Source organism: Alligator sinensis, unplaced genomic scaffold, assembly GCF_000455745.1.
Source record: "Alligator sinensis unplaced genomic scaffold, ASM45574v1 scaffold1408_1, whole genome shotgun sequence".
NCBI classification, from domain to species: Eukaryota; Metazoa; Chordata; order Crocodylia; family Alligatoridae; genus Alligator; species Alligator sinensis.
Genome location: NW_005842519.1, coordinates 490589 through 503723, shown reverse-complemented (window position 1 = coordinate 503723; position 13135 = coordinate 490589). Strand labels below are relative to the sequence as shown.

General features: G+C 46.0%; 1 protein-coding gene across 1 annotated transcript in view; it reads left to right on the top strand.

Moving 5' to 3' along the window:
• The first annotated feature begins 236 nt into the window (after positions 1-236).
• Positions 237-13135, top strand: part of ZNF638 (zinc finger protein 638) — an 80006-nt gene continuing 67107 nt past the window's right edge. Inside the window, 1 exon segment of the mRNA XM_025213296.1 lies at positions 237-524. Coding sequence (XP_025069081.1) covers positions 403-524 — 122 coding nt within the window. The 5' untranslated portion in view covers positions 237-402.

The window sequence follows — 13135 nt, the reverse complement described above, 5'->3', positions numbered from 1 at the left end:
CGGCTCTGAAATGAACACAGTAGAACAATACAGCCAGGGGTAACAACACTACTACGACCCATCCACCCAAGCCAAGTACCTACTGCACAGCCCACCCCTGCCCCTCTGCTTTTATAATCTAGGAGTACTATCCCAGCATGCTCTGGGAGCAGATGGGGTGGGGGGGGTGTAACAGCACTGGCACCTGCGCACTCGCACTCATCAGCGCGCATGCGCACAGATAGGGGGGGTTAGGGCTGTAAGCGGTAAGCGCGTGCGAATGTTGTGGGCGGCGATGAGCAGGCGCATGTGCGTGCTACGCCTCCCCACCCCAGGCCGGCTTCACTCAACCCAACTGCGCAAGTGCACGGAGAGGGGGGGGGCTTTCTCCGTTGTGTGCCATCCTCCGTTGTGTGCTTGCGCATGCGCGGTGACAGGCCGCCATTACCGGAGCCGGGCTACGCGCCGGCGGGGGGAAACGGCAGAGCGCGAGGCCGGGCCGGGCCAGGCCGGGGAGTGAACCGGCTCCGCGGCTCCCTCCGGAGGTAGGGGACTCGCGCGGGGCCGGCGCCGGGCGGGGAGTGGCGGCGTCCTCCACCCCACCCCCCACCTCCCTTCATCGCGGGGCCTCCCTGCTCCCCAAGGGGCTGCGGTGGCCGAGGCGACGCGCAAGATGGCGGCGAGAGGGGGCGGGGCTAACCTCGCTCCGCCCCCTGGGGGCTGCCACGTGCCCTTCCCCACCTGCCCTGGGCCACCCTGCAGGTGCCACTAGCATCACTAGGCGTCGCAGTCCTGTCTGGGGGTCTCCAGCCCACCCCCCTGCTCTGTGTGGGTGTGATGCACCCCATCTCGGGGGCATCGCGTCCAATCCGAGACTTAACAACGGTTTGAACTGGTGGCACAGGTGTTGCAAGGGGCACGCTGCCGATTGGGGAGACAAGGGGTAGCGCGGGAAGCAGATCAGCAGAAAGCGGGGGCAGGGAACAGGAGGCAGAGGGCAAGGTCTGGAGGTGGTGCTCCAGACCCTCCTTGAGCTAATTGGGGATGTGGCCTGCGAAAAGGTTTAAAGAGTTTAATCTATTGCCAAAGTATGGACTGGGCTTCCAAGGGAGGTGGTGCTTTCCCCTACCTCGGAGGTGCTCACAAGGAGATTAGACGAGCACCTGGCTGGGGTTACTCGACCCCAGGGCTCTTTCCCACCCGGAGCAGGGGGTCGGACTCGATCTAATAGGTCCCTTCTTGCCCTAGAAATCTACGAAACCTTGCTTTCCCTGTGTGCTTTTCTTGGTTATTTCCCCCAAAGGTTAATGTTTTCTGGATGGTAAGCCTGCCGACATGTTGCTTTGCAGCAAAATCGTACGCTACAGTTAGTAATGAAAAGGAGACGTAATCATTTCAATTATTTTGATGTTCGTAGCATCTAAGAGCCCCTGTCGAGCTGCGTCGCGCTAGATGCGGCACAAGCGTAGAACAGAACGAGACCATCCCTGACGCACAACAATGGCGCTCTTAAGTAAAAGGCACAAACAGACTAACAAGGGGATAGGAGGAAGTAATGAGATGATGTTACCCTATTTACTCGCATACAAGACGGTCCTGAATGTAAGGCGACCCCCCCCCCCAATAATACCCTGGATACATTCAAGAAATGCCCTGGTGCTTACCTTGCTGGGATCATGCGACTCCAGCTGACTCTTTTTGGGCAGAGGGCTGGACCTGATGATCTCATGAGGTCCCTTCCAGCCTTAAGGTTTATGAAGTCTATGAAATAATTTTGTTCTACACATAAAAAATGTATACATTCACTATAATTCTCTATGTATGGGATCTGGTTATTGGAGGAAGGTCTTAAATTAATCCATCCCCACTACTGCAGGTGGTGGGGGAGAGGTGATGAGGGGCAGGTGGTAGGGCTGGCAGTGTGGAGGTGGCAGGCCCCCTGCTGTCTGTCCTACCCCCACACACATGCTTACCCCCCTACCTCCAGCAGCCTGCTGCAACCAGACTGGGCTGGAACAGCAGTGCCAGCTCCGTGCCACTACTACAGGATTGGGCTGGAGCCATGCTCCTTGACCCGGGCTGCAGTAGGGACACTGAGCCTGTTGGCCTGGAGCAAAAATAAGGAGTGTGGTGGGAGTGGGGGGGATAGTGGTATGGGGAGGGGGGACTGGGGTTTGTGGGGGAGGAGTGGCAGGGGGTGTACAGGCAATGGGGTGAGGGGCAGGCTCCAGCCCCAGTCCAACCCCTGGTTGGGGCTAGAGTGCCAGGGCAGCTCCTGCTGCCTGACCCTCCCCCCCTAAGCCCTAACCCTTAGCCCTAAGGCAAGGGGCTTTCCCCCCCATTGCAAATGGGGGGTGGGGGGGAACCTCATGTCCTAATCAAGTAAATGCAGTAGTCAGTGTTCTGTGCAGCCTGTTTAACGTAGCTTAATCTGGTCCTGAAGTCTTACTTTTTGTGTTAGCAAGAAACGCATCTTTCATTTTCTTACTAGGTGGTGATTTATTTTTCTTGCTGTTTATGCTGCGTTTAGATAGGAATTAAAATGTGATTAAATGCACAAAAACAGCGTTTCAAACTGTTTTCATCATTTAAGACTACCTTAAATGTGCTGAATACAGATTTTTTATGTAATTTAGTGATGCATTAAACAAATTGCTCTTCGTAATTAATTGTATGGGTTTTTTTCTGGTTGTGATCTTCAAGATTTAACGAGTTAAGAAATCTCATTCTCACACTTCATTTTCTTCATAGATTGGAAGTGGGGAAGAAAGTTTCCTGTTCCCATTTAGTTTCTCAGCTCTGAATGAACTTATAATTGGTCTGAACTTGTTGAATAAACTGATATTAAAACAAATACTCTTTGCAGCTGTAGAAAGGGTTATTGCTGTCTAAAACTGGTTTGAGACAGCAGTGTCAAACCTGGCTTTTCCTACTTAGTCAATAATTTTTACCAGGTCAGCTGTTTGGACTTTCCTTAAAGCTTCAATACAGGCATTATAGCATTTGAATATTTTTATTATGTGTACATTATTTTAATAGATTATAATGTTAATAACTTTTCAAAATATAAATAAAAATCTCCTGTAAATGTATTTCAAGAGTTATATCCACCCTGTTTCAGAAGGGAAAAGAAGCATGCAGTCAAACTTATGTATTCAGTTTTGGGCTTGGCCTCCTCCTTTTTTGGCATTTAGTCTTCTAATGATTCAAATTTAAAATCTTGGATTGAAAATCTGTTGTGGGACCATGAAGGGATGACTGTATTTGTATCACTGTGCCAGCAAATTAAAATATTTATCTGCCAAATGTTGTAGTCTTGTATTTTTTTTTATTAAAATAAAAAACTATGCAAGGGGAAAGTATCATTGTTGCCATTGCCTCTTCTTCTTCCCACTTACTCTGTGGGTAGACAAATTGGAAAAGGAATGGTTTACAAGGTTGGGGACTTCTCTGAATGGATCCAAAGGGGAAAAAAATAAAAGGCTAACAAGTGTTTTAAAGGTATTTCAAAGCTTTTTGCCTTTTACTATTTACTAATAAATTATTTTACACAGGCTGAACAAAACTAGAGAGAAGAACTTCAGCAACAGTTGAAACAGAACCTCGTCAAAAGATTTTGAATAAGAAATGTTACTAAGTTTGTACGAGGCTCTGTTTGCATTTCAGAAAGAGCAAGAAAGCTTTCTAAAAAGCACAAGTAACTTAGGATGGGCATTCGTGTCTATTAATAAAAACTAATATTATCAGTACTAATAGTCATCGTTATTCATACTAATTATATTATGCAACGCAGTTATATTGATAATTAACATTAGCTGATATTAATTAAGCATCTATTAATAATAGACACTTCCTTTCTTAGCTGCTGGCTGTTTGCAGTTTTGAACCTTAAGTCTATGTATTTAAATAGATACATGGCTTAATCTTTTGACTAATTTTAACTTCAAGCAAAGTGCACTTCCAGTTAAAAGCATTTGTTTTGAGCTCCGGCGTTAGGAAATACCCCTCTTTTGCAATCTTCTTAATATTGTAACTGTTTAATAATTTTTCAAATTGGGAGTTTGACATCACTTAATCACTTAAGTCTTTTCCTGGAATACAGAAAAGTTGGCCCCCTTCTATAATAAATAATTCTTGAAACGTAAGTAGTGCCTTCCCTACCTAGAGTGATAGGGATCTTATTTAGTTTTTTCTGACAATTTCTGGTCTTGGTGTGAAGCATCTGTGGGGAAATGTGAAAGCAGCAGTACAAGTGGCACCTGGGGTTTAGCGTTCAGTGTCCTGGTGGCTGGTCCTGCACTTCCCGTTCCTAGAGGAACGTTCTGCCTCTGGTACGTTTTCAGGAATGTACGTATCAAACGTCAATTCATTTGTCGCTTCACTTTTCACAGCTTATTAAATTGTCTCATAACCGCAGGGTTGTTCATGTTCTTTGCTTGCTTCCAGACGTGTCTTTTTTTACTTCATTTGCAGGCTGTTATAGTTGCATAGCCTTTGTATAATACTGAATTTGATGGTCATTTCTATTGCAGTCAACTTGTTTATGCCGAAAGATTATTACTGAAGTGTAGGTCCTAAGTGATAGGACCTGTGTGTCAATTCTTTCAATTTCCTATAGTGGACCAGTAGGCATGAATACTGTTGGTCCCTACTAAGGGGAGAAGACTCTAGGTTAGCTGTAGAGTTTGTTACATGCTTCATGGCTAGACTAGTTCAGCTTTAAGTGTCAAGTTCAGGCAGTAGACTAAGGCGCTGCAAAAACAGCTGGATTTTGGCTTGTTTCCTGCTCAGTTGATAGAATCTCAGATTCTTAATCTTGAGAGTCTAAGGTCCAAATTGCTGGTTGGGGAAGGGGGGGGGGGGGCTGCAAGTTTGCATCCCCTACTAACATCACTGTGCGACTCTCATGTGGCTGAATGCCTGTGAACAGCTTTATTTTTACATGACACTTAATATTATGTTCTCTGCCCTATTTATGGGTTTTGATTCTCTGGAGCCCTATTCCATGACTAGATGTCTCTGCTCTTTATTGTTACTCACTGAATATTTTTTAATTGCTTTTTACATAGTTTCAACAGTCAAACTAGTGTCCTTTTATTGTTCTCTTGCCTCTACATAGACGGTGAAATTACAAAGAGCAAACAAGACCCCCCCCCCCCCCCCCCCCCCCACCCCAAAAAACCTTTTCTGTTTAAAAACCTCTCTCCTTTATATAGTGAAAATTAACATTTGAGGTCTAAATATTGTTGTCTGGCAGTCCACTGAGCTGGTCGTGCTTTTATTTTCCACTAATTCAAATACAGGCTGTAGTTTCATTTTGTATCACCTTTTTGTACTTAAAAATTCTTCTCTGAGTACAAATAAATTACAGCTGGCATATCGCTGTTTCCTCCTCCAAATCTTCTAATTCTGCATATGGAGGAATGACTTTGCATAATAATTTGAATAGGATAAGAAATGATTTTGGGGTGAATACGTGGTGAGCAGTACAACCTGCCACTTAAGTTGTGTCTTGGATCCTAAAGTGTTTTTATGGATCCGTGCATAAGTCATAACGCTTGTTCTACCTCATGTACTGCTGTGTTTCAGTAACATGGCAGCTGTTCAACAGCATGCTAATGGTACAATATCATTTCAGATAAAGAAACGGAGAAAGCCGTAGGGTCCGTTTGAAACTAGAGGAATTTTGGGTAAGCAGAACACTATGCTCCAGTTGCTACAAGGTGGAAGAGCTATTTGGATTTGGACAACAATTCCGATGTACTACATCGGGATGGGTAAAGTCTAGCCGGTGGGCTGGATCGGGCCTGCAGCTGACTCCATTTCCCAGCAGGCCTTGCCTGCTTCACTCCCGTTGGTTTCCCTGGAGACCCCGGGAGTGGAAGGACTGAGACAACGTGAGGTCTGTGTCACCATGGAGACCAGCCCCAGCGGTGCTGGCAGGGCCCACGGCTGGGTGAGGAACTGCTCTGGGGCCGGGATCTTGCAGCATGGGGTGGAGCCAGGGAGGAGCTGAGATCTGCCCGCACTCCCTGGGCAGACATGTGCAGGCAGTAGATTGTGGCTTTGCCCCAGCTCTGGCCCACGCTGTCACCACCACAAGATCCCGTCCCTGGAACGGCTCCTCATCCAGCTGCATGCTCTGCCAGCACCACTGGGGCCAGTCTCCATGGAAGCCCTGGCCCCGCACTGTCCATGGAAACTGGCCAGAGTGTGGGCAGGGGCTGCTGGGAAATGGAGTCCAGCCACCAGCCAGATCTGCCGTTTTGCCCCTCTCTATACTATATGCTTACAGAGCTTTGAGACAGAAAACTTTCTTTGACCAGCTAGCTTCATTTTTAGGTTTGTTGTAAAATTTGTTTGCCACAGCTCTTTTCCACAATGTGGTAGTGACCCCTATGGCTCACTGAGAACGTCTTCTCTCGTGCCTCCAGTGTTGCTTTATTAAGCATCATATCCAGGAATTTTCAGTAGATGGGGCACAGTAGTAAGGTATCTTGCTCTGGCTACAGAGGCATGAGCTTGTGTGTTGCTTTATATCAGTGCTGATGGCCAACTACCATTTATCGTTTGGTCTAGGCCAGTGGTTTTCAACTTTTTAAATTTGCGGACCCCTTTGGAAATTTCAAATGGAGGTGCGGACCTCTTTGAATGGTGAGTGTGGGTGTTCACGTGCTTTTCAATTATCATAGTCATCTTTAGCGAATCCCTTATAGTCTGCAGACCCCCAGAGGTCTGCGGACCACAGGCTGTAAACTATTGGTCTAGATACAGAGATGGTGCTATTCTCATCATTTCATTGTGCCAGTGGCTACAGAAACTGGAATGCCTTAACCACACTAGCCTGATGGGCTAGTAGGTTTGTGCATGTCTTCAACATTTTATTTATAGGGATGGATTGGTGTTACAATTTTTTTTTCCAAGGATAGTGCCTCAGGGAGGACCCCTTTTTTGGGGTGCGTCTTTTGCCCTGTGTGAAGTGATTCAGGTCTTCAAAATAAAGACGGGAGCAATAAAACTTTAGTCTTTACTCCTTTGCCTGTTTTTTTTATGGACAACTCTGTACCGAATGTAGGGTTTGAAGCTTTCAGTTTTGGCTTCTCTGCTGGCAACTTCCTAACAGAATGGCACAGCTTGAGGCTATCAAATTCAGACCTTTTACTCCAAAATTTAGATGATGAGGGCAGGGAGAATTTTCATTTTCAGTTTGCAGGAAGTTGGGTTTTGCATTCTCATTAGAAACTCCTCACCAGTCCTGGGATATAATTACCAGTTTAATGCTACTAGTACCTATCATTCTGACTGCTGGTGCTTGTACAGAGGGAGAGCTTTTTTTTCCTCTGTTCATGAACCATGGATTTAAGGGGAGTCAGGGAAAGCAGGAGGATACAAGCCTGGTAATTACAGTGGTTCTGTTCTTGCTGAAATCGTGGTTGTGTCAAAAAATCGGACCAAAAAATGTTTTTGGAGCCATAGCAAAGCAGGGCTGGAAGGGACCTCTTGAGGTCTAGTCTGGCCCCTTGATCAGGGTAGGCTCATCTCTGAGTAAGCTTTCCCATCAGTTTTGGCTCTGACGGACATGCTTTAAAGAACCTAAACCTTGGAATGGGAGCAGGGAGAGTTACTGACAACTGCCTTAAAACTCGACAAGCTGAAGGCTCAAGCTTCTCTTTGGGCTCCTCCAAATGCTAGGTTGCATGAGCCTCCCTTTGAAGAGAGCCCGCTGGGACACTGTTGGGTATGGCTGCCCCAAACTTGCTTTCTAGGCCGCTGGTTCCTCAGCCATCTTGGGGAATGTGCCCCCAGCTAGGAAAAGGCTGCCATTCACCAGCAATATAATCGGGAAAGATTTTTTTTGGCTAGATCCCGGTTTGGTTTGAAATGCTGTCTGTTGCTTTAGTTGCCCGAGGGCAGAGATGATTCGTACACAGAACGCAGCATCAATCAGCTGCATCAGTAGTGACATGAAGAATTGCAGTCGGCTGCAGTGACCATCCAGTTATGAGCTAGGTAAAATTTTCTCACGTGGTCTTCCGTATTGTAGAAATATCTTATAACAAGCTTGGCTATTGGCACTTTGAGCTAAGGAAGAGATGGAGAATACATCAATTGGGTTTTCTTTTGTATTCTAAACCCTTGGTTTCAAGGCCTAACTTCTTGAGAAGCCAGGTATGCCATCCCATCCATGGGACTTTTATCTCAAATGCTCTTCCTCCTTTTTACTTTTAATTGAGCCTCCACAATGAGGTTGGTTTACACTTTAAAAGACGCACATTAAAACTGTCCCTGCACTAAACAACTTAGGCTAGAAGACAAAAAATGGTGGAAATTGTTTGCAGAAAATGGAGAGGACCAAGTTCATTTTAATTCTTCCATTTGTATCTAGGAAGTATCTCTTGGAGCTGCTAAATCTTTCAGATGGCCGCTTTTGCCATGTCTTTATGAAAGACCTAACGTTGCTAGATTTATTAGCTCTTTGTGATGTCTTTGACTATATGTTTCTGTTGGTCTGGCTGTTGAGATGTAGTGTGCCAGTCAGGGAATCTTTAAGCAGAGATGCCACCAATACATTCAGGAAGTAAAATAGCGATTTCTGCCACTTCTGAGTCTGGGCTCTTATTAGGACCTGATGAGAGAACTAGGGCTTTCAATTAACTGCAGTTAACGTGCACAATTAATGCAAGAGCCAATTAACACATTAATTTTTTTAATGTGTTAATCGCACACATGGTTTTGGATCTTGCACCCAGGCGGCCCTGCCCCGCTGCCGTCACACTGCCTCCAGAAGCAGGCTCCAAGCAGCTGCACAGGGAGCGGTGTGGTGCACCCACGCACAACCCTCCATCCAGGGCCCTGAGCAAGTGGGCTGGCAGGGCTGGGGGTTCGGGGAAGGCAGTGCTGCCTGGCACCCTCGGGCTCCACGGCTCGGGCTTGGGCCAGGTCGGGACCACCTGGGAGCTCCGGCATGAGCCGTCTCTGGGCCTGCAGGTCCCTGCGCATCTCTGGTCTGAGCCCCCCAGGGAGTGGAGGCGATGGTGGCCGTGCGCCCAAACGGAGGTATCTGCTGCCAGCAGGCAGGGGCAGGATTTGCACTGAGCCACCTCCCGCAGCCCCTGGCTTGCACCATGCTGCACACCTGACCTCAGGCCAGTGCTGATGGAGCCTGAGCTGCACCTAGCCCTACTGCCCGGGCCTCCTGCCGGGACCTGGCAGGTCTGTGCAGGTCCTGGCAGGAGCCTGGGTGGCACGGGGAGGCGAGCGGCAGCTCTGCCCGGCGCTGTAGCAGTAGCGCTGGGCTGGGGGCTGCAGGAGCTGGCTTCATGGGAATTGTGCCCCTGCCTGGTGGCAGCAGCTGCCCCAGTGGGGGTGCAGGGCGCCATTGCCGCCGCTCCCTGGGGGCCTGGACTGAGGATGCACGGCGGACCTGTGGGCCTGGAGTCGGCTCATGCTGGAGCTCCCAGGTGGTCCCAACCTGCTCTGAGCCTGAGGTGTGGAGCCCAAGGGTGCCAGACAGCCCTCCGGGCAGCTTCAGTAAGAAGGCGGGGGGGGGCACACACATCCACCTACCCACAACGCCCACCCGGGGCCAGTCACAGTTGTTTTCCTGAGTTGCATTTTTTCCTGTACTGTTGGAGACTGAAAGCATCACCTTTGCTAGGTAATTCTGCTTGCTGTAGCATGGTGTTACATTGGTTAACCAGGAGGTATTGAAAGTTGCTGATTTGCATGTCTTCTGTTTCTTCTGGGTCAGTTCTGGTACATTGTCCTGGGTTGCTTGTTTTGGGTTTTTTTTGGTTGGCGGTACTGGTGGATACAGTGGCATCCTACTTACAGGGGTTTTTTTAAACTTAAAAAAAAAATGGATCTAGTTCTAGCAGATTTTGAATAGATTGTTTGTATATCTGTGAGCTACAGCTGGGCAAATCTCCAGCTAACCATATTTAAGCTTAGGCACTTGCTTTGTAGGGGAATGATGTCATTTTTTGTCACTTCTGGTTGATGACTGGGTTGGTATCAGCATTTGGAGAAATAAAATTAGCATAGAATAAATGGGCTCTTTTAAAGAAGCTGTTTTTTGTCTTTAACCAGAGTAATAGTAATGAATCGGGAGCTTTGAGCTAAAGGGCTATGGAAGGATGAATTATTCCAGAATGGTAGTATGTAATAGATTGAAATAAGGGAGTATAAATACAGTGAGGTCTTCTTATGCAGTAAGCCAAGTATACCCAACATGGGATTGCTGTAGTGCTGGGTTTGAAAGTTGTATTCAAACATGCATCTTATTTTGAACTTCTAATACTGCATACAATACATTTTCTAAAAAGCTTAATAATGAAAAGTGACACCCGTCAAACATACTAGAGTAAGCGGTTCGTTTCAGTGCATCTTGCTGTGAACAGAGTGCCCAGACCTGATTTTTGGAAGCAAGTAAAGCTTTCTGTTTCCATCCGCCAAAATATTTGCACGGCCAGTCTTGTAATTTTGCTACGTTTTGGAGGAAGTATTCCTCCCTCATCCTTGTGGTGCTTCACTTCCATCCTGAAGCATCCCTTTTCTAGTCGGTTTACTCCTCTTTATGAACAGCGGGAGCTGATTCTGTGTACCTTCAGGCTTATCCACTCCTCTCCAATGAACAATGTATTGTCTTTGATTTACAAAAGGGTAAATTGAGGCAAAAAGAAGATAAGTGACTTGATGGAGTTTCTGAAAGAAGTCATCAGTACAACTGGAACTGAAGCTCAAGAGTCAGCGGTCTGTGTCTTGTGGTGTAAACACTAGAAAATATTGCCTCCGTAGTCTTGGATTCTTTCCTGGACCGAGGTCTTTGGAAAACCAAAGTGAGATGACTTGTGTAGAAGTGTGTGAAAAACCTACAAATCAGCTCTAAGGCAGCCTTTGACAACATTTCTGCCATGAGTTGCCTTCTTTGTTGCCTCTCTCTTAAATGGTTCCAGTTACATTTTCAAGTTAACACCATGTGGGTTTCTTACCCAGTGCCAAGATTTTGGGGGGAATAGAAACCCAACAAATATAAAAAAACAAGTGTCTCCATAATAATTGACTTTAAAATGTTATAAAATCAGCATAGACTAGCGTACTGTACCATCCAAATATAGCTTTTTTAAGTTGTAGCGGGAGGAGAGAGATTGGCTAGGCATTTTTATGGAAAAGGTACTTTGTAGGGGAACCTGCCCCAATGTGATGACAAGGGTGTAGCTGAATCTTAACATTTGGGGAGCTAATAATTTTCTTAGACTGTTTTCAACAGACTGGTTTAAGTATGAGCTGAGTATTGAAATAAAATCATTCCAAATGACAGTTACAGAGCTCTTAATATAGCATATTTATCTAAAAATATGAAAATTAATCATTCATTCTTTTTGATCTTAAATCAAGCTGTTTGCCTCCCTTGCAAAAGTGGCATCAGAACTACTAAAAAATAAATTAAAAGCACCATTCCACTCTGCCTTCCCCGCCATTTGCAGTTTTAGCTTGCTCAAACACTTGCCGATTTGAGCTGAAATTTCCTATGGAACTAAATAAACTGAGCATTTATTTTTTTAAGGCATGAAAGAGTGGCACCTCCACTTATTAGAAAAAATAATTTTGGTTTCCATAAATCACTCAGGATACTTTTGAACTTCAAACCTACTGTGGCTTTATTTTGGTGAAACAAGTGCTTTCAAGCTGTTAATGAAATATAGCTTGCAAAGTACAAAGGGCAGGCCATGTTTCAGAAGTATTTTCAATGCAAGTCCTCTGCAAGAAATCTCTAGCAAGGCTTGCTGAAACTTAAAATGCTGGAGGAAAAATGAAACAGCAGAACATCTTATTTTAGGGGGCTGAACTCTGATCTAGCTTTTTTTACAAAATAGTTGTTGATCTTCTTGTAAATAAATGCAGGTCGAAAGACCTCCGGAAAGTGTTGACTTCACCATCAAGACCATGCGAATGAAATTGTAAGGATGTTTTTTTTTCTTTTTTTATATCTGGGCAACATTTGACCCTAATAAATGCTTTTTTCTTTTCCTTTTTTTATATCTGGGCAACATTTGACCTTAATCTGCCCTCATTTAAAATTTCAATTGAAGTGTTGTGGAGTTTGCTTGTTTGTCTATTGAATAAAAACCTGACTACTGTAAAAAAAAAAACAAAAACTTTTCACTGTCATGCTCATTTCTTTTACTCCAGTTGTAAACAGCTGCAATTTTGAGATGACTCAGGCAACCTTTATCTGTGCTGGTACATAGTCAGTACAACGCTTTGACTGTACTTACTAAAAAATAGATGTTTTCTGACCGTGGAATACAAATAGACACATGTTACACCATTTAAATATTTTGATTTTTGTAGATTGGTTTTGGGAATAGTTATGCTGGTGTTGGCTACAGATGTCCAACTCGGGATCCTTAAAATTCTGGTTTATTAGGTGGATTGAAACACTGTAATGAAGTCAAGTCATAAACCTTGGGGCAGGTCCCCATGCACACACACGCGCGCACACACGGTAGCGAGCTACAGATGTAACACCAGAGTCGGGTATACCTATCCTACAAGCGCTGGAGTCTGCTGTCGATGGCCAGTTGAGGCTTCTTCCAATATGGTGTTATTCTCCAGAAGGGGGTCGCCGGCTGGTCCTTCTGGCTGGACAGGTCACGTGCTGGTCAAGTTAGAGATCAAGAGTGCGCCGCGGAGGTGACTTTTCACTGCTTTTCATCTGTCCTTGGCAGACTTTGGTGACTCCCCAGTTTTCAGGTTTGCCCAATCCAGGGGTCATTGACCCTTGTGGGACTTCCCCCTCGGTGGCTACTGGATGGCATCTGTCAGCCCAGGGGGTCGTTCGCATGTACACGAATAGGTCCAAGGAGGTGATCCTTCCCCTCTATCGGGCGCTGGTCAGACCGCAGTTGGAGTACTGCGTGCAATTCTGGGCGCTGCACTTCAAGAGGGATGCGGATAACCTGGAGAGGGTTCAGAGAAGGGCCACTCGTATGGTTAAGGGCCTGCAGACCAAGCCCTACGAGGAGAGACTAGAGAAACTGGATCTGTTCAGCCTCCGCAAGAGAAGGTTGAGAGGCGACCTTGTGGCTGCCTATAAGTTCATCACGGGGGCACAGAAGGGAATTGGTGAGCATTTATTCACCAAGGCGCCCCC